At 42.4% G+C, this 26306-nt stretch overlaps 1 protein-coding gene across 4 annotated transcripts in view; it reads left to right on the forward strand.

Moving 5' to 3' along the window:
- The window catches only part of NEDD4 (NEDD4 E3 ubiquitin protein ligase), a 1922401-nt gene that overhangs the window by 430622 nt on the left and 1465473 nt on the right, over positions 1–26306 (forward strand). For 2 of the 4 annotated variants that reach the window (XM_085644131.1, XM_085644132.1), the window contains exon 1: positions 6848–8555. The exons of the other annotated variants lie outside the window; for them this stretch is intronic. In XM_085644131.1, the coding sequence (XP_085500257.1) occupies positions 6984–8555 (1572 nt within the window). In that variant the 5' untranslated portion in view covers positions 6848–6983. Of the gene's footprint in view, positions 1–6847; positions 8556–26306 lie in introns of those variants that run through there. 4 annotated transcript variants of the gene reach the window in all.

Here is a 26306-nt window from a genome sequence, read left to right on the forward strand (position 1 = left end):
TTCTCCGTGATTCTGTCCGTGTGGCCAGCGTGAAGGCCGACCTACGCGGGTCACTAGGTGGACGACTCCTGTCCCGTGTTTCTCCTTCAGCCTTCTAACCAGAGGTGTGCGGTGCCGAATATCGGGGTAAGTGTACTCTTTCTTACCTGCTGCTGACAGGTGCTGCTCCACGCCCACCACAGCGGCGTGGCGGTGGTACGTAGTTTAGTGTTATTGAGAGTGTGAGGACGGGAGGCGAATAAGGGGTACATTTCAAGTTTTTTTTTTTTAAACCTCCTATTCTATCTCCCACATGTTATGGAGTAATATCTAGCTTTCGCACAATGAATGCCTGGTTTGACTTGCAGCATGCGCCGTCATCGAAGTACAGTTATGCCTTAAGATGTCCTTTTAAGGCAGGGCAAAGTCGTAAAAAAAAGAAATGGGGGTACTAACCAGGTTAGGGAGCATACAAGTGACATCATGGCGCATGACATCACAGCACGTGACATAACATATGGCATCACAGGAAGTGGCATAACAACCCATGACCTCACAGGCAGTGACATCGCAAGAAGTGAGATCAGGGTATAAAGACCTCACACATGTTTAGCAGGTCTGTCATAAGTATATTTGAGTGCATTACAATATTTAACAAATTAGATTTTATATCGAAGTGTGCCAAAAAAGTGAGGTAAAACAAAATCTGGGCCACAACATTTACATTTTTTTTAAACTCTGCCACAATGAAATTGGCAACAATGAGAAAGGTGGCAGTAAATCTGTTATTCTTAATAGGTTGTGATGTTTGCATTCCAAAATGTCATACGGGGTTAAGGCACCTGCTGCATAGATCTTCGTGAACCCAGTAAATCTGCCATCTGTAAGCCTGTGTTTCCCCTCCATTGCATTTGCATCTAGGTGTGAGGCTCCAGATCGCTACCAGTCAGGTTACTCAATCAAAAGGAGGCCTGATGGCCAACTTCTTCCTTTGTTTTTGGTCTACCTGGAATAAAAAAACAAAGGCCCCTCGCTGTGTGCATGTTGCTGCTTTGAACAAAAGCAGATTATGTTCAGATGCTAATGAATGTGTCCAGGTGTCTGAAAATTACACTGGGACAAGTTCAACATATTTCAGTGGAGCCCAACTTCTTGGCAGGTTGGATGGCGGCCACACTGTGAAAAGAGCTGATAGATGCCATCTACTACACACGTGTACCCTCGATTTGTGCTTATTTTTTTATTTTATTTTTTTGTGGTGAGTGCTTTAGTTTAAATCATTCTGTGTCCTTTCCTTAATGCAGAAGTATAGTACCCATGTGTGTGGAATGTCCCTGTCTGTATTTGTTTTTCAAAATCTGGTCACCCTAACCAGCACTGATCTTTTAGTAGCAAAACCTTAGTCTCTGATGATGCACATTCTTATTTCAGGCCACGAAAAATCTTAACTAGCATTGACAATGTTAATAGGCCTTGCTTTAAAGGAATCTTGTTTGGTAACATGATATTTTACAATTAAATAGCATGTGTTGGAAAGTGGGTTATTGGTAGGGGCAAATGTAGGTCTGCCACTGGCAATAAGGCCACTAACACATGGTAGGACTCGGCAAAGCCTTAGAAAACTATTCCTATGCTCAACCCTTGGTAACGTGGCTGCGAGCAGACCGGCTTAACTTCAAAGGCAGGTATGTAAAGCATTTAAAAACACAATTTCAGTAAATAATTAAGACACAACACATAATAACAAGCATTTGCAATGCAATAGGTCTCGCATTTATACGAGTTTGAGCTATTGGCATTGTTAAATGACAATGCCTTTTATTTATGTTTTAAAAACCCACACATAAATAAAAGGCATTGCCATTTACAGTGCCAATAGCTCAAACTCTTAACAACTGCGAGACCTATTGCATTGCAAATGCTTGTTTATTTTGAAGTGTAGCACTACATCAGAGGGCATCACTTTGCAGGCTATCTGTATGCCCACATTTGTTGATGCTTGCCCTGGCCCCCCAACTAACCCCCTCCCATCTGTGCTTGCCAACTTTCTCCTCCCATTGCTTGCCACATCAACAGATTCTCCCCCCCCCCCTTGTCACACCGCACATATTTATTCATCTTAATCTGTTCCTCCACTAATCACGATGTGATTCAGGTAATGTTTGTTTGTCTTTCTTTATCCCCCTCCTCATCCGCGTTTCTTTATATTGTTTGTTTGTTTATCCTCTTTGTGTTTTTTGTAGTTTATATAGCGCAAGCTGGACACAGATGTATTGAGCCGATGCCGAAATTAAAACTTGGTTCCCATTGCCAAAGTCGGCAGTGCTGACCATTACGCCACATCCTTTTCGTGTTTTGTTCCCGTTTCTTTAATACACAGCTTGGTGACTGATTTAGGGTTGTTTTATGTATGTGCATGTAGCACCTAAACAAAGCTTTGTGTTTTCTTTCTTTTGAATAAAAGGCAATTGAAATGTAAAATGATTGATCACTGCTCGGTACCCATGCTCCCTTTGTGTAGGTGGTGTTGAAAAACGAAGTGGATTCTTGTGAACTTTGACCAATAACTTCAATATATCGATTTTCTTTAGACACAGGCCAAATTGCATTTTTATGAAACGGGAGATGTGTGCAGATTGTGTTCAGTGGCAGTCATGGGTAGGGCTAACGGATACTTTCACAATTGGGTCTGTAGGAGACGGCCCTTTCTTGGATAATATCCTTTTTAAAGGCCTTGTCCTTTCAGGTTATCTCAGGCAATGCCTCCTCCGAGCTGCATGCCCTTACCTCAGAAGTTCCCCAAGGATCTTCCCTATCTCTGGCACTATTTAACATCTATGAGCGCCCACTGGTTGACTTGGTGGAAATTTGCAGCCTTACATAAAGGTTCTCAGACAACCAATCATTCTTCAGTATACCTTGGAATATATAGATATCACATTCTTCAACTTTTTAGAAACACTGTCACTTGATGATGTCATGAGTGATGTCATTTAAGATGTCAGTGATGTCACTGAGCATGTCATAAGTGATGTAATATGAGACGTTATCAGCAGTTGATTGCGGGGGCGCAAGTTATAGTTAGCTCTACTAAGTATAACGGCCGAATTTCTCTGGTTTTATACGAGTGAAATGTCCAACTAACTATAACGTCCCTGAAACCTATGGTTGTTTAAGTGAATTCCCAAGGTTTTTTTAAATGCTAATTTCTAACTATAACGTCCTTGAAACCTATGGTTTTTTCTGTGAATTTCTAAGGTTTTTTAAATGCTAATTTCTAACCATAACATAGCAGTCGCGTTTGCAGCGTGGTGGAGAAAGGTGAGCGTGGCCTCCGAACACCTCTTAGCAATCCCACTGTGTGGGATTTACTGGAGGTAACAGGAGGGGTAGTTAGCCCCCAACGTCAACCTTGGGGGCCAACTACCCCTCCTATTACCTCCAGTAAGTCCCACACAGCAGGATTGCTAACTTCTCATACCAGGCCACGCCCCCATTCTCCACCACTCTGCAGATGCATCTCCTGGCGCGTTCTGGGTTGGGGGATTAAGTCCCCTTGAATCCTGAGGGTCCCTGGGGACCAACTCGCCCACCAGGTACCTCCAGTAAGCGCCACAGAGCTGGATTGCAGAGAGGTGGTCCGAGACCACGCCCCTTTTTACACCACTGTGCAAATGCGCCTCCTGGTGCACTGCTGCTCGGAGGATGAAGTCCACTTGTGTCCAGAGTTTGCTATGACAGGGCGGGGGCTGTGCCCCCGCCCTGTCATAGCAAATGGCAATGTCCCGGGGGTAGGCACCCCGGGACATTGCAGGAGCCAGCCCTGGGGGGTGGCGGTCCCCAGGGCCATCAAGGGCTCCAGGAGGGGCGCCATGCGGCATCCCTCCCAAGTGTTTAAAGCCATGGGGAAGTGGTGGTCCGCAACGGACCCCCGCATTTGAATATTTAGTGCCCTGGGAACCACGGGGAGGTGGTGGCCCCTGGGACAGTGTGGGGGGGGCAGGAGCCCCCCCAATACTTCTTTATGTTAATTTAAGCCCCTGGGAGGTGGCTGTCCCTGGGGCTATGGGGGGCCCGCGAGGCCCATCGACCCATATTAATAAATGCCCCGGGGAGGCGGCGGTCCCCGGGGCAGAGTGAGGGGGGCAGGATTACCCCACGCATTTTTTTTAGAAGCTCCAGGGAGGTGGCGGTCCCCGGTACTGCGGGGGGGCTGCTTGACCCCCACAAATAATGAACAAAGCCCCGGGGAGGTGGCGGTCCCCAGGGCTGCGGGGGGGGGGGGCCGCGGGCCTCCGCGAATTAATTACAGATTGCCCCAAGGACATGTCCCACCCGGGGGCTTACCCGGGAGCCCGCGCTTCGTTTTTTTTTCTTTCGGCCAGATTCGCGCACCCAGCTCAAATTTGGGCGTTTAATAAAAAAGATGCTTTTTTTTACACTGGGGGTCCTTGTGGGACCCCCTGAGCATGCTTATGGGATCAGGGTGTTTCTACCCTGCCCCCTTCTCTTCTTTTTCACCTTTTTTAAACCTTTTTCTTGTGACTCGGTTACAGAGTCACAAGATGGCTGCCTACACTTCTTGGTTTGGAGTGTTGGCAGCCAAGCAGAAGTCAGCTCGTGCTTGGGCGGGTTCGCGGATCCTCCTCGGTGCTCAGATATATACATTTTTATTTTTTTAATTTCTCTGGAACTGCTAAACAGATTTACACCATTTAAAAAAAAAAAAGCACGCTTTCCATACCAAGACTACCTTTTTACCAAATTCCATTCAGCAGTTCGGGCTGTAACCTGTTTCAAAATTCCTATGGAAATTAACATGGAGAAAACGCGTTTAGGGACCCCCCCCCTTTTTTCCTCAGCCCCCCGCTTGACAAATCCTCCCCAAACTTTCAAGACAGGAGCTGACCTGAGTGAACCATTAGTTTTGAAAATTTCGCGAAGATTCGTCATATATATATATATATCGATATCTCGCGCTGCAAGCAACGCAGGAAACAGTCGCACTCAGGATCTTGTTTTTAGCAGAAAAAGTATTTATTGACTTGACACATTTCGACACACAGTCTTTGTCAAAAAGTCATACACTCGAAAACGGGCAGCCATGTCTTTTAAAGAAGCATTTCCTGTGTTTACCATCAATGAACATAGAAAACATTTCACATTCATGTGAGCAAGTCCTGTGCTCCTCTAACTAGAAGAAAGACTATCAAATCTTGAATACAAAACTTTATCATCACAAGTTAAAAAACGATCTCAATGAGGTTTCTAAATTAAATAGAAATCATGAGTAAAATAATTGGTATTCCATAATAAAGATTAAGGAGATCAACTTGTGGGTAAAGAAATATAGTTCAATAATGCCCAGTGGCATATGCCTAAGATATATATATATATATATTTATTTTAAGATGCAAGCGCTTTTGAGAGCAGCAGCTACATTACCAGTAGGTGCCAGCACAGAGCCGTCAGAGTTTGTCTACTGTGTAAAAGTTGAAATTAGAGGTGGAAAATGTTTTTCACAGCCTTGAGGCTTTTGCCTCTGCATATTGTAATCTGGTCCGACTTTATTGATACTTTAGGTGCACTGCATACACAGGTCAATAAAGCTGTGCTTTGCATACATTTGAAATACATTGTCATTACTGGATATCTGTGGTATTTTCAGAATTGGATGCCATTATTTCTTTATGTATGCAGCCTGTAACTTTGGTGACCCTTTCGCAGTCCACATGCCGTTGTCTAGGGAAGAGGATTGTTCATGGAGTAAAAAGTAAAATAAAAAATCTAAAAGTTGTCATTTACAGTATCACAAGTTTCCTTTACAAGTGGTTGTACATGTGAGTAGCAAGCCATTTGCTGCTTAGTTTGTGAAGAATAATTATTTGTCCAGTCGTTGGGACAGGAATAGTCCAGATCCAAAACAGAAACTTAAGACAGGGCCATGTTGTGCAGTGTATTGACATTTTATTTTTGAATTGCTGCCTCGTGAATTCCTTCTATAAAAGAACAGGCTGAATAGTTATTGGTGTTCCCAGAAGTGGAATGTAACTCTAGCGCGATATTTTGAGTGTTTCCTTTTGTGATTCTGTAGTTTGCAGTACTAAGCAGCTCACAATATCACATATCCAAGTTTTATAGGATTGTTCCATAGTGCAGTCTGTATTTAAAAGTTTACCCAGTGCATGCTTTCGGAAAATTGGATTTGAATGCATATTTAGTTTGTTACTGCAAGAAGTAGAGTTTGCACATTTAGTTCTAGAGTCAGCTGGAACTGAAAATATAGTGCTGAAATCAGCGTTGTGGTTTCCAAGAGTGTATTATTAAGAAATACTGCTTTTGATTTTTTTTTTTAGCTTTTGACAATTTGAAATTATAATAAGCACTGGTAGCTTCCCGGAAAACTCCAACTTAGCTCGTTTCCAACTATGGATAGTATTTGGAAATTCAATCTCAACTTTGATACTCAATTATGTGGGACTTCATTCCTACCGACTTCCTGTAATTCTACACCCACGGGTAAAAATATTAGCGGCCGTGGAGTGCGGCAGAGTTTCGACATGTTGATTCAAGTGGCTGACTGCTAAGCCCGTGTGCCTGCAGCAAGAAAGTTCTATAACTTTGAAACGCCAGAGGACTGTTGTTCCTGCTGGGATTCTTTGATGCAAACTGGACAAGGAATGATTGGAGCACAGTTGGCAGTGTTTGTGTCCTGCAGCTAGATCGAGTGCTGGGTGGGTCGAGGGTTTTGGCTGGCAGCAGTAGAAGACGTTTTCCAAACTGGACCCTCGGGGCGGCTTTTATCAATTTCGTGTGAGTTTTGAGCATCGTTTGGCGACGACCTTCCTTCACTGTATCCGAGACACATACCGCCGCTTTGGGAGCTCTTTCAAGCTGTTTACAGATTAGCCCGATGCCAGGGGTGTATTCTGCGCCGCTGCCTTTTGCCATTTTGCAGAGACCCAGTTGTGGATTTCGCTCAGTAGCATGCTCGGGAAGACGACATGGCAAGGCGTTTAAGATTACATTTCGCAGCAAAAAGGAGTAACACAGATCCATTGCCAGAAAGCTCAGGGGACTGTCTGGATAGCAATGCTCCTATGTACTCAAGAAGACTGTCGCCTACCTCTGCTCCAAACACTATACAGATGAAGCTGACTAGTAGGGAGGCCGCTGTGCAACCAGTGTCAACCGAAATCTGGAATCCACAACCGAGTGTGCCCTTTTCACCTAAAAAAAACAGAAAGAAGAGCACGTCTATGCACATTTCTTTACAGCCAACAAAGCCTGGTGGTTGTAACCAATCAGGACATGCAGGATCTACACGTGGTGACACTTCTTTGAACGCTGTTCACAGTGAAGGGCTTAGTTGTGTTGGAATTATGGGCAATTATGACTCTAAAATGTTCCTGAATGATGCCAGCAATCTAAGTAATATAACTGTTGGTGATGAGCGCTCATGCGATGCTGCTGCTGCCAGTGACAATGCTTCTTGCAGTAGCAGTAGTAGCGATTATGGGTCATGTACAAGTACCACAAGTGATGCTGGATCATGTACCAATAGTCTCACCAGTGACAGCAGTAGTTGTGTCCTTTCCACAGGGGATGCTACTTTGTGTAACCGCTGTGTTCAGGGGAGTTCATCCCATGCCAGCAGCATCAATAAATACAGCGCCTATCAAAATCACCCCCGTGAGATTGTTTCAAGAAGTAAAAGTACCATTCCTTTTGAACATGGTGACATGGAACAAGACGGGGAGATCCTGCAGTTGCCTACAAGAAGGAAGTCTAAGCTTCCATTGAGGCGGTGTTCATCCTTGGTGATTTTTCCTCAAAGTCCTTCCAGCACTCCTCCAACATCTCCCACAGGAATATGTCCTCTGCCCAGCAAAAGTGCTTATCAAACCTCGCATCAATTAATGATGTGTTCTAATGAGCCTTCTCAAATTGAGGCTGTTGGTGCGTCTCTTGGTTTTCTTGCATCAGCAGTCAATGGAGTCCGACTTTCTAAAAACACATGCCCTAGTGGTGAAGGTAGAGATGTCAGGCCACTTCATTTTAATGCCTCTACACAAGAGAATGTTCAGAAAGTCAATGCCGATTTGAATCAGATTTCCGAATTAAAAACAGCTGATGGATTTGCTTGCGTTTCAGTGCATATCACTCAAAGTACTGAAAATATCGGGGACCACAGCACACATAAGAATCCAAAAGCTAAGTCTGAACATGATTCTGGTGCAAGCTACCGTCATATAAAGTTAATACGTAGCAGATCTGCTTGTTTACCGGCCCCCAAAAATTCAGAGTGCAGGATTCACTTACACGGACAGCTATTAAACCAGGATGCCCATCCAAATAAAATACACCATGTTCTTCAAAGAAGTGTATCAGAAGGACCTATTCAACAACTTTCTTGTTCATCCAATCTAAAGTGCAGTTGGCAAAAAGAAGGGATGCCTCATTTGCACATACAGTTTGTACCTGGAAGTAAAGATATTTTAAGTCCTGTTGAAAAAGAAAACCATAGTAGCACTTGTAGTGATATGGTTTATAGTTTGCCAAGGAGACAACCAAAGGTGAGTGTGTGATGCTTATTGGAATTAATGAAGAAACATTGTCATTCATGCTGTGTACATGTGCATTGGTTGCAGTGTTGTGTGTTTGCTACACATTCAATATTACAGGAATAGTATAAAGTTACATATCTTTTTTCAAGAGCTTATGGGGTTTAATTATGACACAAAACTATGCATTTCTGGTGAGCAAATTACTAGACATTGGAGCCCCCTGAAACTGGCCGCAACCGTGAACCAAATTCTGCAGCTTCTGTTAGTAGATCAGATGGCACTGAATTGACTTATTATTAGAAACCTTTCTTGCTAAACTGTTAAATTAAGTGATCATTTTTCTTAGAGAAGTAACATTTAGAATTAATTAAATCATAAGTGCATCATTCTTAACATATGTTCCTTTACGACAAGAGAATGCACATCACTGTGTTGCACATGCTACCTTAGAGTAAAACACTGTGTGCCGATTCGAACTGAATTGTACATTTGCAGAGCTATGTTCATACTTAAAAAGGACAGACTGTGATAATTTTGGATCCGTGGAATGTGAATATGTCGAGAACACTTCCGGAAATTATTCTCTGTCCTCTAACATTCTATTTATTTTCCTGTATGCTGGTTTTTTTCACAGACGTATTTGCAAAGAAAGAAGGACAATTCTCAAAGATTTTGTTATGAGTAGACATGGCTTATTTTTGTTGTACTTCTGAACTCCAGTATTAAGCCTCAAGTACTACAAGAGTAAGTGTGACAAAATAAGAGCAAATCGAGCCCATATTTGTCTCCCTTTTTTGGTTAGGCCTTTACTTCTTTTGATTGTCATTGACGCCCTACTTGTCTGTGGGAAAATGGGGTAGTCCACTAGGTCAGTTGTAGGTCTCACCTACAGACAACTTTAGCTGTCTGGTGTCAGACTCATTGTCTCTAAAACATTAAAATATTTAGATATAATGGGCTTTGGGTTAGCGCCTTGCCCTGATTGGATGGCTTTCTTGTCCCTCTCTGGAGCATTTCTTCTGCATTATGTACTGACTGGGTACCTTATGGGTTACTTTTTCCATTCAGAGAACTATCTTTTTCTTTTTGTTCTAACATGCCGTCGGAGAGTGTGTGTTTTCTTGCTTTTACGCTGTGTGCTGCTGCTGCCATCCAAGCCCCCTCGTCTGCTATGCATTTTGCTCCTCTCTCTCCCCCACAGCTATACCATTGTACTCTTCAACATTTAAAAAAAACTGTGACTCCCCTTACCCTCCTTTTTCCTTCCTTCCATGCCTTCCTCACCTGGCCCTGCTGGTACTGCCAGTTAGTGGTTTTGATTTCCATCCTCTAAACACCTTCCGCTCCTCCACTGCTTTCCTGCCCGCTATGTTATTCGCGTAAGTTGGCAAGCGATGGTTGGCTAGGCCAAAAGGCAAACCTGATTGACTTTGACAGACCTTTTTTCGCATGCTATTAAAGTGCAAGCCGCATCAAATTATTTGTGTAATCTTTGAACCATTTGAATTGCACATATTTTTTCAAACTAGATAATTTTGTGGGGTGGGCTGAATCTATGGCAAGTGTTAAAAGTTGAACTGTAAATGATGGCATCTGTCTGCAACTATATTAACAGACATATGCAATTCGTATTGATTTGTATTCGATATTTGTCATCAATCAACTTACTAAATCATTATATGTGACACATTTTAGTAATTATAAAATATTTACATTTTATTTTAATGTATATTTTAATAATTTCTTACTGCGGTCTTGTTTTGAAACTATTCCAATTAAAGTAACTTCATGAGAATAAATGCAAGCATCCACCTGATTTGTATATTTTCAATTACTCAGAAAAATGTTCAATTTATTTATTTTAACATGTTTTTCTATCACAGCGTTTTCATTAAGGCTTTTAGTGCATCCATGTTTTGCCTACTAGCAACAGACAGATTTTCACATTTTCAGAGCCACATAGTTAAACCTATTTCCTTTGTAGTTTACCAGTGCATCTCATGTAACTTTTTATTCAACGTAAAATCATTGTTTTGCAATGGGGCTAACTGACATCTGTTTTACGTCACACAAGAAATGCATTGTGAAGATTTTGCCTAGTTGAAAATGCCTTTTTGTGAAAAACAAACTCTGGATGGCAGATAATAGAGGTTTTCAGAAGGGTTTTGTTTCCACCAGGTACAAAATATTTCTTTTAAAATGCTCATCGCGTCTTTATTGATGAAAAATAACTGGCATTTTTATTTAATTTATATATTTGTCTGTTTGTTAGCAGCCAAATCATTTTAAACAGAAGTTGTGTACAAAAAACATTAGTTTTGCATAATACAAAGGTTTGAGTGAGGTGATTTGCACAGACAATCAAGCATTGGGATTAAGGTATTTACATGTGTAATAGAAGGAGGAGAAGCTTTGAATTTAGATAAACATTTGATTGCATATAGATGGTACAGTTAACCATATATCGACATGATGTCATTGAGGGAGGTGGAGAGAATAAAATAAGACGCCCCAAATAGGGCCCAATGGGGTACCTGATGGATTAGTATATTTGATTCTTGGGTTAAGATCAGTGGGTGATGTAGTCGTGACTTATGAAACAAGAGTAGAGAGGTTACGGGAGCAGAGGGAGGAGGTTAAACACGAAATCAAACATGGTGATAGTAGACCTCCAGTTCTGTGACTGTCAGATGCCCACACTGAAAATTGGACAATTTTAATATGTCCTTTTCAGTGGCAGCTGCTTCCGGAAAGCAGTGGTGGGGTAGGTAGGGGAAAAGGGAGAGTTGAAGAAAAAAAAAAAAAAAAATCACTTGCCTACCGGCTGGCCAGGTGGCCAGCCGCTGCCGCTTCTCCTCTGTCGTCTCCGTCCTTTTCCTGGCTTCTGTGCAACTGCAAGTAGGAAGCACCCAGGCCCCCCTGAGCCAATCACAAAGCTGCAAAGCAGCGTTGTGATTGGTTTGAGCACCGTGGTTCGACACTCAGACAGGGAATGGGAGCCTGGGAAAGTTCTCCACCCAGGCTGTAACACAGCCTGGGTGAAGAACCAGCAAAGTGCGCATGACTGTTTGGCCGGCCCAAGAAGGCGGGCCAAACATTCATGGGTACTTGGAGGGAGAGTGCTACTACTCCTCCCCCCTGCGCTGCCCAGCCTAGCCCTGCCCCGTAAAACTGCCTCAGCATGGAAAAAATGAAATGATAACCCTGCGTTATCATTTTCTATTTTCTTTTTTTGCAGTGCTGAAAGGCAGTGGGGGTGTCGCTCCTCGTCCTTAGCGTAGCAGCCGCCCCTGGCTTCTTTTGGTAAAAGTTTGACCCTGCCTTGCTTGTAAAAGGAATTCTACTTTAGGACTTGTTCACCAAGCCATTTCTTTCTGATTGCTTTCCTAAGAGCAGTGCCAGATAGGATTAGGTTTTGCATGATTGTTGTGAAAGCTGTGAAAGTAGGAGGAACCCACATTGGTGTTTTGTGAAGAAGCTATTCAAAATATTATGAAAGGCTCCACTCCTGTATAAAATGTTACTGTGTACGTAGCGCTAGCAAAGATAATTTTATTTTTTATATCTGCACACTGTAAAGTATATTGGCAAATGTGGTTGACGCATGGACGGGCAGATTAACCCTTCTTTGCGCATGGAGCATGCAGATTGAGTCTCTCATAGTGGCTGGTTGGAAGTCGTGACGTTAAAATTGGCATGTAATTTATTTGTACATACTTTATCAAATTTTAGATCCTACGATATTTATTATTTGTATGTGTTTACCAGTATTGTATAATGCTGACTAGACCCAACAGTGACAAATGTTCTACGTGGGAGCTGTATCCGAAGCATTCTCTGAGGTGTAAAATAAACGGCATTAATTTCCGTTTAGCATTACTTCGTTGGAGCACAAGACATAATGACATATCGGACTATTAATATTTTAGACATAGGTGAGGATTGTTAGTGTGTAGCTGAAACTACAACAGAGTGGAATATTTACATGCTGTGAATTTTTCCAAAGCAATCATGTCCGGAAACCTGTTTTTCAACACTTAGTTGTGGCTAAATAAGGGACTGGCACTATAATTTAAAGTTTTTCAGTTCCAGTTTCAATCTGAGATGAGCGGTCATTGTTCTGCTGTACAAACAGATGATTACAGATTCTGGGGACACTCCCAAAAAACGCGTGCTTTAGCGTTCTTTGTTTTCTGCATGACCGGGCTTTTTAGGAGGATGGTATCACAACGCCTTAGATGAGGCTGGCCCCTAGTGATCTGCAACTTCTGGGCGATGTAGTTCTGGGTACTTTTGTGAAGGCACATGTCAGTGATGCATGATAGTTTGAAAATGTTCCTTGCATTTTAGGGGAGCCTGTCAGTGAGATTAGGTTGGTTAAGATATTGACAATTTCTTGGAGCTTGTGGCCAGTTTTGTGGCTGCTGGTTGGGTTTCTTTGTGGGTCCAGGTGAATTTTGAAATTTCCACTAGGACAGGATTACAATAATCCATTCTTTATAGGTGGAGTGCCTAGATGACTTGTTTGAAATCATGGCAATGTTAATATGGAAAACGAGGCATACATCGATGGCATTGACATATCATCTTTGTTAACCAGTTCACCTGTTGTGAACTCTACATCAACCTCGACTCGCAAATATGTGGTTAGGCAGGCCCTGAGACCTAGGCCCGATAATTGCTGATTGATAGGTCACAGGTGGGAGGGTGTGTAGCTGGAAGACAAACACTCGAGTAGGAAATTCTTGATCAATCTCACAGATAGGCGCAGCGACATTACAATGGTCAGGGGGAGATTTCCCCAGTGAAGCGCACATGGCTGGTACATGTGCTCCTAAAAACAACATAAAGTCAGATGCCACATGTGTTAGGAACACATAGTCAATCAGGATCTAGCACACGTAGTGAGCCAATCGGGACCTAGCACACGTACTGATAACTCTATCCCCGTGCTGGACATCTGGGCAAGTTCACCATTTGCCACACTGTGTGCACACGAGGTCTAGACCCATCTGTACTAACCATTAATTTATGACTCTAAAGGCAGCAACCAACATTCCACCGGAAACTGTTTATTGCCTACTGTATTTTGTATATAAGAAGGACATCAACCAAATGTAAATTGAGACAGTCCTCCGACCTAGTGCCAGTAACTGTTCTCCCGTCTGTAAGGTTTAATTGAACAAACTGTTGTTGTTGTTTTGCCAAACGCCTCTTGTCTTCTGTTTTTTAAAGAATTCGAGGTCTAGCAACAGCTATGCAAGACCGGGTTGATGGTTCGTAGCAGTCGAAGATGGGATTGTGCTACTGGCGAAAATATTAGTTTGTTGTTGGAGGTTGAGGTGGTTGTCTAGTATGTATCCTATAACTTCCTCACACATCTCCATGTTGTGGGCGTAAGTTGATCCAGACATTTATTTACATGGCATCAAATTCATATTTGGGTTTATCCGTGTGTATCTTGATCCATATATTTAGGTCTGTTTGCATATTGCTTGTGATTTACTAGTATGGGAAACAGTGTGCTCAGATTTCTGGATACAGGCAACATGTGAGGTGTTAAGTTCTACAAGTAATTTTTTTTCTGTTTTTGCCCCTCAGATTTTTGCTGTATATGTGTGCATTCTCGTTACTTGTGAAACGCTGAGCTTCGATAATCGTTTGAAATGTGGATTTATATGTGTCTGTGTGTCATGGAAGATGATGTCTGTTTGAATATTTGATTTGTGTACATGTTTTTTTTCATTTTACCTTTCTTTATCATATGTTATGTATGATGTATGTTATGTATGTATGTGCATGAGTTTCAGTTTGAACAATTAAGTATTTGACTCGATTCAGATATGTTGCATTTGTGTGATTTTGTTGGAGTGATGGATGACCTGTGTGTGTCACTCTGTGTCTGTGTGCAGGTCTGAGAACATGACTGCAGTTATATCCTTGCACACATACAAAACTACACACCCTTACACAGATCCTTAATGTGTGTCTGTGTTAATCTGCAATTGCTTGGTGGAATATGTGCCTCATTATGCAAGAGACACCTGCTTGTCTAACAAACCCTCCAATACACAGTGTGTTAATTTGAACTTTTGGACGGAGATGTTTGCCTATCTGTGCACAAGTGTGACTTGGGGCTCGATCCCTCATACCCCATACACACATGCATGAACTCATTCCCTATGTGCACCAGCCAACACAGTCTAACTGGTAGCAGAGAAGAATTCCAAATTCCTCACCCACTGCCACTGGACATTGCAGAGTTCATTTTATAGACCCTCTGCCACACCCACAAATGCAGCAACTGAATAAACTACCCGACAATTTGGTTGGATGATTCAAAGTATCTAGTTGAGGTCAAGCACGCTGTCTTTCATACGCAGGTAGGCTGTTACAGTTTGTGGGCATTGCTCGTGAACACCAAGACTTATTTCTTCTGCATTCCTTAAAATAACATTCCCTGCAGTCCTGACACCCCCTTAACTGCTAATAAGCAAATCTTTAACTTCGGTTTTGCTGAGCACGGGTAGATGCAGAGTTGGAGATTTTGCCTGTGAATTATCCTTTTTGGCAATCGGACACCATTTCTTCACTTCATTTTCTCAATTTGAGTCCCTTTTTCACTCTTTTTAAACTGATAAATCTTCTATTCAAAGCGCTGGAATGGCCAACCCGCATAAAAATCCTAGATAGTCCCTTTTGTTTGATGGCAGTGCTTTTATCTGAATATGTTGTGTTCTCTGTGCTAGTGCAATGAAGTTGTATGTTTGCGTTGTATTTTTTATAACGAGATTTTGTGAATTTGTGAAAATGTCAATTTTTAAGGATTTCTAGCCGTCATCAAGGTAATTCCCTCCTCTTTTGTCATGCACTTAATGGAAAATAAGTAACTAATTACCGATGGTTATAAAAGGCACTGACGCCATTACATGAGCAGTATTCCTCACCAACGCTATCACCTGCTAAGCTCACTATCGTCGAGTTTTAAGTAAAAAGGAAGTTTAAAGTTATTCTTTAGTTTTTCCCTTCTTCCGGACTAATTGATTGCATCATCACTTTCTTCTTGCGACGTAACCACTCTGTTTTCAAACTAATAAAGTATGCAATCACGAACTATAGGTGCCCGATTTTTTTTCTAGCAAAGGGTGGGATTAGCAAGAATCTAATGGAGATTCCATATCACGGAGGACTTGCCGTGTATGTAGATGTGATGAGAAACTCCTAAAATTGCCTGAGAAGCTGGAATGAAGATAGTAAGGGGAGGCTTGGATACCTTGCAAATATGCTTAGTCCACTATTCAAAGTGGTTGGATTATGAAGTAAAGTGGGGAGATGATTTTTGCTGCTAAAAGCACGAGGAGTACTTATTAAATTATTTGAAAGCAAAGGGCTTACAGTTGCACTTAAAGCAAATGTACTTTAATATATTATTTTTGGTGCAGATTACATATACGACCACATACGGAAATATGTAAAGACAACAAGATTGCTTTAACATAACAAAGAATGCCTGTAATTAATAATTTACAGTGCATTTATTGTTTTCCATTAGTCTTCATTATGAGACACATCCCCTACATTTCATTCTATACATCAGTTCCTTAAGGCTTTGTGTTAAGGCAAACAATTGTCCAATCTCTGTGTATTAGAAATGTCAGTGAGTAACACTGAAATGACAAAGGGTGCAGAGTTAGGCGAGATAAAATTTTAGTGAGGTATTACCTTATCGATAATTTCTCACCTGCTAACTGGCAGAAGTTCGACTCAATGCGTTTAAATACAATAACTATACTTTATACTATAGCCCATTGCAGAGGGCTATACCAAGCATTTATGGCGGGCTCTAGCATTCAGTGAGGGTCGCAACAAGGGAGCAGACATTTAATGGCTGGTATAGCACACTAGAGCTGGCTTTAAAGCTGTTATGACATTCCACCCAATGAGTGATGGATGTACATCTTTAAAAAAAAAATGCAGCCTTCTGGGAGACGCATAGAGTTGACAAATCCTTTCACAGGTGTGTGTGTGTGTGTGTCAGACAGTGTTTCTTAGTTTGACACAGCTGAGTGTGACTATGCAGATGCTGAGTAGAATATTACCCCCACCCTCCTTCTAAGGCTCCAGTGACACTGAGAGCAAGGGATGGAGGTAAGTGGGACGACTTGCTGTCTGTCCTATTGTACAGTCTCTGCTCTCCTATTTCCCTGATCAATCCACATAACCTTTGGAGAGGCAGGTGAGAGGGAGCAGTAAAGGGTGTGGTTTAGGACATTGAAAGTTTATAGCAATGGGCCCACTGCTGCTCCATTGTCTTCATTAGGGCTGTCAACATTCCAGTGTTCTAGTATAGCCTGAACCCAAGTTATACAGGCCTTTAACAATCGGTATAGCCCGAGGCTAAAGGGCTACAAGAACATTTAACTCACTGAGGGTAGAATGTTCTAAATTAAAGAGGGTGAAACAGAAAGACAAACATTGGAATGTTGGAGCAGAAATCATATACCAGCCTCACAGCACACTTTCAATCAACACCTTCTCAGAAGCCCCAACTGCAAGCCCTCTTTCATAACTTGGTACCATCTCTCAACCAATCCATTGCTCTGGTGGGTGGTAAAGGATGACCGTGTGTCAAATTTGCCTGTTTTGCAAGCAGGAAGTAGAAACATTTCACATGCTAGATCCCAGAAGAGCGGTGAACTTTTACATTAACTTCCTTAAGAATATAAGTTTGGATGATAAGCTCTTCATTTGTTACCCTGGTTGTAAATAGGGCAAAGCCATCTTTTCCACAGCAGCATTAAATAGAGGCGTGCCTGTGGCAGACATATGCAAAGTGACAACCTGGTTTTTTGTCCACACCTTTGCCAAACATTATTGTTTGAATTGCGAAGTAAGGAGAGCTGATCACTTTGCCCGCTCTGTTCTTTGTGATTTTTTAAATCTAATTTTCTCAACTCCCTTTTCAAAGATTGACACTCAACATGAAACCACCTTCCACCTTTTCTTAAATTATAAAAATGTGCATTTAGCGTATCATCTGAATGCTTCTGTTTAACTTTAAGACAATGTGCTACCGCCTTTATTGTATCAGTATATCTACTAATGATGTCACTAGTTGAGACCCCCACTTTAAAGTCCTCAATTTTTTGGGGATATTCCACAAGTAATAATAGTTGTTTTTGTTAATAGTAGTGGTAAGTTTTCTTGGAAATGCCACATTCAATGGGAGAATGTTTTGCCATCTTTGTGAAACATTCAGAAAAAGGGCGCTAGTAACAGGCAATGCTCGCTACCAGTTGCAGCTGCTACAGGGCAGTAGTGGTGGGGCTGGGTAGAGGTGTGGTGGGCAGATGGGTGGGGGAAAAAAAAGGTAAAATCCACTTACCAAAGCAAACGCAAGGAGATTATGGACGGAGTGCTGAAACTTTTCAAACACTCACCCCCAGTCACAGATCTGGGTTGAATCCATCATCATTATTTAGCTCACTTTGCCACCCCAGTTCAGACACAGCTATATGCAAATCAGTCTTGACCCTGTCCCTCACGGGAACAGTCCCGCCCGAACTGCCAAGCCATGTCTTCCCTGGACCAGAAACAAGCATCCTAGGACCGGTTTCGGGCTAACAGCCCTCTTCAGCCAGGCTAGCTTGAATCCAGTGGCAAAGTGAGCAAGGTATCCACGTCTGGGCATACCCTGCCAACTTAGGGCGAACAAAGCAAACACATGGAGATGATGGACGGAGTGCTGAAACTTTTCAAACACTCACCCTCAGTCACAGATCTGGGTTGAATCCATCATCATTCTTTAGCTCACTAATGATGTCACTATTTGAGGCCCCCACTTTAAAGTCCTCCATTTTTGGGGGATATTCCACAAGTAGTAATAGTTGTTTTTGTTAATGCAAGTGGTGAGTTTTCTTGGAAATGCCACATTCAATGGGAGAATGTTTTGCCATCTTTGTGAAACGTTCAGAAGGAGGGGCACTAGTAACAGGCAATGCTCGCTACCAGTAGCTGCTGCTACAGGGTAGTAGTGGTGGGGCTGAGGAGAGGTGTGGAGGGCAGATGGGTGGGGGTAAGATCCACTTACCCTCAAGCAGCCTCCACTCCTCTGTCCGACGCAGGAAACCAGGAAATAAGAAGCCCACAGGCTTCCAGACTCCCCTACCCAATTGGGATTGGTGTGAGCACCATGGTTCTGTGCACAGACAGGGACTGAAAGCCTGTGCTTGTTCTCCATGCAGGCTGTGCAATACAGCCGGTTGGAGAACATGTTAAGTTTGCATGACTGTTTGGCCGCCCCAAGATAGCCGGCCAAAAAGTCATGCACACTTAGAGAGTGCGCACCACTCCTCTCTCTGTTGCGAGGGTAGCTCAGCCCCGCTCACACCTAAAGCCAGGACGGAAAAAAGCATAATAACATGGTGTTATCATTTTATTTTTCCTGTGGGGCGACACTCCTCCACCTTAGCGGAGGACCCGCTGCTGCTCGCTACCCTCTAACTGCAGAAAATAATTGTCACAGATCAGATCAAAGAATAATGTCTGATATAAAATAAAATCAATTTGCTACCTTAGTTTACCTTGGATAAAGGTTTGTGAGGCTGCAATATATGAGGCAAAACGCCCCTTTAGACAAAATTGTATTTTGGTTGCTTTTATTAACTGCTTCTTACTTTGTGGTTTTCCAGAGTTTAATCAAAAGTCAGTAATATTGAAAGACTTAAAAATATTCTCCAGAAAGTCGAACAGAAGTGTGGCTTCAGAATGTAAACATTATTACTGCTCCGTGTTTGCCATTATTGACATTTTACCGTGACATTTCTTATTGCAAACCCAGAACCTCTGGAGCCGACACTTGTAATAGAGACTCCTAACTCCTGTCTCAAAAAAAAAACAGCGTTGTGATAGTGGGTGGTTGGCACTGAGGCTAAATACTGTTAATAATAACGGATGACCCCTCCTGTGCCCTCTAGCTTCACAGGAGCAGACACTCGTAGGTTTCTTGGCTTCACTCAACCATGCCTCTCTCGGCTACAAGCTGCACCAGCACCCTTCTCCCTCCCCCTTTGCTGGCCCACAGTCGACATTCGGCAGGTGTTCAACAAGTGCGCCTCAGGAAGCCTGCTGACACTAAACCTCCCCTGTTACCTCTACTGGGAGAGTGCTGGTGGAGTTCAGAAATACTCTGAAAATTGCAGGCTGTTGCCGAGGAAAGCATTAGCACACCATCTGGTTCCACAGGTCCAGAATTAAAATATTCCTGGAGCTGGAACCACACTGGAGCCTGATGCTTGCTAGGAGGTTGCAAGCAAGCAATTACTTGCCTACCATCACCCTCCAATCACACAGCACCCACCACCTGTTGGGGAGGATCAGCAAATGTCTTTTACAGTAGGTGGAGATAACCTCGGAGGAGTGTGTTTTGTCAGTTGTCCAGCAGGGATACCATTTGGATTCCAAACCATGCCACCAAACATCCCAGCCTCCCAACTCACTCTCTTGTAATCAGTCAAGAACATTAGAGAATGCTGCAAGCACTTCTCCTCAGCAAAGATGCAATGGAACCTGTTGTCTACACCAAAATTATCAAACGTTACACTTCCTATACTTCCTCATCTTAAACAAAGACAGCACACTTCGGCCTATCCTGGCCCTCAGGCTATTAAACTATTACATTCTTTTGAGCATTTCAAAATGACCACCCTACATGATATCATTCCACTGCTCTACAAAAAAATCATATAGCAACCCTCTATCTCAAAGAATTCTTCTTTCTTATTCCCAACTATCCGGTGCATCATCGCTACCTCAGATTTGTGGTTAATGGACAACAATACCAATATAAGGTGTTACTCTTTAGTGTCACAACAGCCACATGGATATTTACCAGCTGTCTAGCAGTTGTCGCAGCATATCTGTGCTACAGCACCATTCAGTCTGGATGACCGCTTTCAGAAAATGTCTAGTACACATTAAAGTCATATTACTTCTTCACGGGTTAGGTTCTGCAGTCAGTGCAAAAAAGTCACATCTCTGCCCACATCAGGTACACCCCTTTTTTATAGTGGTATTGAACAAAGGGACAGGCAAACACTATCCCAAGCAGGGGCCGCTTCCTCTTTATCACACATCAAGTAATCGATCAATGAGAACAATCAAGAAATTGTTGGGGATGGTGACCTTGTGTACTACAATAGTGTTGCATACTTGACTATACATGCATCAACTTGAGCAGTGTCTGTCCAGCTAATGGTCACAGTTGATGGGTCAATCAAAAGATCTAGTGTTGATAGAGCCTAGTCTTCAACACACTCTGAAACGGTGGTTTGATAGTAGCCTGTTACTGGGCAGATTGCTGTCGACCCTCAACTGAAGGTGAAATTTACCACAGAGGCTTCACTCTCAGGGTGATGAGCGCATCTAGACAACTTGACTGCTTTGGGTACTTTGTCACAGCATCACCAGAAAGTACATTCCAATTTCTTAGAGTTGATAGCTGTCTAGTTAGCGCTCTGGGGGTCTTAAATACTAGCTTGCCACAGGATATTACTAGTGAAAACAGTCAAAATGACTCTGATGTAACTACATCCAGAAGCAAGGAGACACTTGCTCGCCTCAGCCATCCGCATTGATGCTATCGATACAGCGCTGGACCGTTCATCACCAAATCCTGGTCTTTGCAGAGCATCTACCATCAACAAGTGCATGAGTGGGAGACAAATCCCCAAGTACTTTGGCAGTAATTTCAGAAAATGGGGTTGGCCACAGTCAATCTGATCATCACTTCAGAAAATGCAAACTACCCACGCTTCTTCAGGTACCCGCATCCAGAGCCCAAGATCAGTGGACTATGGATGAACTGCTCAAGGATATTGCCTACAATACCTCTGATCCCTTATGTGGTGAGGAAGTTGAGGCAATTGCCCATGTCACTTTCTCTCTTCACTCCGACTTGGGCAAGGTGCCATTGTACTCTGAGATACTGGAAACGCCTGTTCACCCACACAATAAGTTACACCTAGAGCATACCTCCTAACTCGGCTTAAGTGTCAACTGATACATTCAAATTTAAAAGAAATAAACCTTATGATTTGTCACCTAAGGTTTGGATATCTTCAACTTTCAGAGGAGTGTTTGCGGATTCTGTATGAGGATTTGCTGTGCTGCAAAATGGAAACGATTTGTCCATTGCTGCAGAACTAGACATACACAACCTCCACAAGCACTGATTCATGATATTATCGGTTCTCTTTTGCATTTACATAATTAGGGTTAGAGTACACAACTATTTGGCTGCATTTAGCAGCAGGAGCTACCTACATGCAAAATAGACAACATGCATCTTTATTTAAGGTTCCAGTTGTAAAAGCATTCATTTAAGGTCTTAAGAGTTATTTTGCCAAGGAAACCACCAATTCCTGGCCTTGCATCTTATTCAGGTTAGCTATGCCAAAGCCAAACGCACTGTTCCTACTGTGCTTAAAAAACATTCTGCTCACAAAAAAGGGAGCCACTATAATGCGCTTGGGAAAAATATAGCTTGGAAACGCATATAAAGCTACTATGTGGGCCACACCACATACTTTCACAAAGCATTACTGTGTGGACATTCATGAAAACAAGAGGCACTGGACTTAAACTGCTATTTTACACATCTGCCTTATCCACTTACACGTCCCTGCTTTAATGGGAGAGTACTGCCTTCTAGTCTACGCAGATGCAAAAGGAACAATTGATGGACAGAATGCTGAACAATGCACACATTCACCCCTGTCATAAAGATCTGGGTTTAATCCATTGTTCTTTTGCTCACCACGCCACCACAGTTTGGACCCAGCCATATGAAAATCATTCTTGACCCTGTGCCTCATGGGAACAGCCCTAACTGCCTAGCCAGGTCCTCTCTGGAGCGGAAACAAGCATCCTGGGACCGGTGAGTGAATGTTTGATTCAGCATTCCGTCTATCATCTGTTCTTTCTGCATTTCTAGTCTACGCAGAGCATGTCATCTACAGGTACACATGCTGCAAACAGAATCTTTTTTACTTAACTTGTAACTGTTTGTAGCTTTTAGTTCTGTTATTCACATGCTCCTTTCCACCTCTCCAGAGGCAAACGTATTCTTCAGATGCTTCATGTAAAACATACTATACATTTTTACACACTGATCCTTTAGAGGATTACTATCCTTCTTTGCTGTATCCTATATACTTTGACTCACTATTTTGAGGGAAAAAGACACTCTGAGATGTAGTCTTTGTGCAGTGTGAGTTTTAGGGATGTGCAGGAAATTTGCCCTTTCTGCAGGGTCACCCTGGATTTTTTGGTCTTTTTTTGCTGAACTCTATTTTAGCTGTCAGTAGAAGTGCATTTAACCCCAGATAACCTGTGCTAAAGTGCTTGTGGTCCTCCTTTTAACATAGATGATTTGGCATTCTCCTAATTGACACATTTAATTTACTCAATGGTGTCTAGTATATGGAACTAGGAGCCTGTAAATTAAATTCTACTGGTGGACTGTAGCGCGCATTATCCCATCCTCTACAGTGACAATGAAAGCATGTCTTCAGGAATACCATTGTACCGAACTGTGCAGTTTTAAAATTGCAAACTCTTCCAGTCAAAATAACCCCTTTTGACAGGCCTAAAAATTACTTTTAAATATTAACTTCCCACACACTCCACAGCCCTCATAACAGGAAGACTTTGGCAATCCTGAAAATGCCCAATGTAGGTAGGGTGAGCCCCGGAAACCTTTACCACCCTCTGGCTCGTGGCAGGCATAAATGTGGCATCTCCCTACACCCACTTCAGAACACACCTGGACCTGTAGAAGATTAGAAGAGGTCTGAATCTGCTGTCTGAGAGAAGAAAGGCCAAGAAGTCTGGACCTGTTTTCTGTCTTGTACCAAGAACAAAGAAGTGGACTCAAAGGGTCAAAAGGCTGACTTCCAGTTAAAGCTGGAGGGACAGAACAAGCTACAACAGGCCTTTTCCTACAACTGCCCAGCTGACTTAGTGGAACCTTGACTCGACTGCCCTGTTGGCCTTTTCCTGCTTCCCTGTGAGTCTCCAAGTGCCTCATCTGAAGTCCTGGTGTCTTTGGAAGTATACTCGGTAAAATCTTTGAAAAGGATGAACCTGGTTAGTGTATCCGACCCGTGCTCCATCGCGGTCAAGATAAAATTGCTCCTAGGTCCTGGTCTACCATGATAATTGACTATCATTGTCACTTTGGGCTTCTTGGCACTATTTCTACTTTAAACTTTAAAAAATCGTATCTCTGGTACTCCTTATTGGTTTTCTTTCAATTTGGCTTCCTTTTGTTTATTAAATGTTCAAATTCCTTTCGGGATATATTGTTTTTCATTTTGATTTTATTATTCTAGTACTGCATAAGTTCTTTACATATTGCCTCCAAGTTAAACCTTTATGCTCTGTACCAAAGCAACCAGAGGATTTAAGTCTGTTTAAATTAGTGGCTTCAAGGGTTCACGCTGACAAGGATTTTGATTGTTACTTGAAGTGGGTACTTACCCCACTCAACTAATAGCCTAGTTTCCTAAAGGAGGGATCTCAAATTATCTCAAAACTGAAACTTATAGTTTGAAGAAAAACAACTTGGTTTGTCTGTACCCAACACTAGAAGGCAGTAGTATACAGAGCATACGAATCTACAGCACTACAATCTCAAATCAGATAATTACTAGGTAAGACAAATATTCACATACTTGGACTTACGTACGCCGGTATGGTTTGGTTACTTTACATGTTGACACATTATGGATATTGCCTCTGGACAGGGAGGTGTAAAAAATACCAGGTAAGTACTGGTTTAACTGATAGTTGGTTTTGCTAAGAATCCTGGCTCATTACCCTACTTAGCCTAGGACTTTACTTTTGGGACATTGCAAATATCTGATTCGGTTGGTGCTTTACATACTCGCTTATAACAGGTACTGTTCTGAGGAATGGATAATGCTTTATATATCAATACGTTGCGATTACTTGTGCTTTACATAATTACTTGTGAGAAGTAGTTTGTGTGCTCGATTGGTATAGACACTGGCCTGATGATGATAATGTGCTACAGTCTATGGACAATAGGTTTCATATTCATATTGAGCGAAACTGTGCATCAGTTGAGCAAATCCTGGTTCACAGAATGCCTGTTTCCAAGGCAATGTCCTCACCTGTTATCTTTGCAAACCTATTATGGTAACTCAGTGCATAATCTGATCCCTGAAGAACTTTCAACTCCCTTGATCTTTTTTCTAACTGCCATTTGCAGCAGTCTTGCCAAACTGCTTTGCTCCCTCATTTTGACTTGTTCTACTTTATCTCTCCATCTACAGGGCTGGTGCTGTGTTCTATTTTCAGTCATTATCTGCTGATTTTGGGGGGTTTTCTTGGTTGTCACATATAGTGTGATTCCCCCTTCCTGGCTCCTATGATGGCACCTCCTGGTTCCTGGGCCGCCAGAAGACCACCATATTTCGCGGTCGCCTAGGCTGGAGTCGCAGTGGGTGGAGCTGGTTGAGAACTCGATAGCTCTTGTTTCCTTGAAGTATTGGCTTCTTCCGTGCACTATCGTTTGAGCATCAAATTGATCCAGTAAGGAAACAGACTTGCAGACTTCCAAATATACAGGCAGGCGTTGAACATCGAAGTATGGATGATGTGCATGTATTGTTGGATGTATTTGTTATCTAAAGCAGAGGAGACTTTCAAATAGAGTTATCATTGGCATATTGGTGAATCTTGATGCATTTATCTCGAAGAAGAGTACCAAGCGGCTCAATAAAGAGGCTGAAGATGACAGAATACAGAATGTAATATTGGGGGATTACGCATGTGATCTTTATCTTTGGGGACTTGGATGCGCTTATGTGAAATAACTGATGGAAAGGTATGAGGAGAACCAGTGAAGGACTTTGATGATGTATTCCATTTGACTCTCCAGGGTGCAAATGAGGGTGGTCTGCTGTGGAGAAGGCACCTGAGAGGTCCAGCAATATCAGGAGGCAGGGCCATCTTCATCTTTAGTCAAGTGGGCATCAATCATTTATGATGTGTTAGGTAGTTGTCCCTGTGTTGCAGTGCTGTGTGAAGCCATATTGATAGTCGTGAACGAGATGCTTAGCATTGATGTGATTCTTGAGTTGAACTTAGACTGCTTTTTCAGTGATCGTGCCGATGAATGATAGATGAGGGAAGGTTGGCGAGCACATCAGGGTCTAGTGTAGGTTTCTTTAGTAGTGGGAGGATGTGGCCTGTCATGAAAGTTTACAAGAAGATGCCTTGGGTTAGGGAGGCATTGATAATGCTAAGTAGGGCGAGAATATCCCCAGAGAGCTTTGATGAAGAAGAGTAAGGTACATGTTAAATGTTAAGTGTTATGCTATTTTTTAATTGTACATAAAAGTTGAAGGATGAGAAGCTTCCTGGAACTGTTGAAAGCAAAACATAACATCACAGAAAAGTGCGTCCTGAAAAAGAAAAGAAAATGTTAGGACTAATGGGCGGACTGCTTTTCAGAACCTTACTGAAAAAAAAAAAGAATAGCCATCATGGCAACTTTAGCAATGTTATTAAGAAGAAATGTCAATAATGTTTTTTTAATAAAATGCCGCCAAATCTTAATGTAATCATAAAGTCTACCTTTTTTAGTGCTGCACTCTAGAACCCTTCTGGAGGCTGCTGCCCCAGCTCCCCTGTCTCAACAGTTTGCATGCTAGTTGTGTGAGCTGCACGTCT

Source organism: Triturus cristatus, chromosome 3_1 (assembly GCF_964204655.1).
Source record: "Triturus cristatus chromosome 3_1, aTriCri1.1, whole genome shotgun sequence".
Taxonomy (NCBI): Eukaryota; Metazoa; Chordata; class Amphibia; order Caudata; family Salamandridae; genus Triturus; species Triturus cristatus.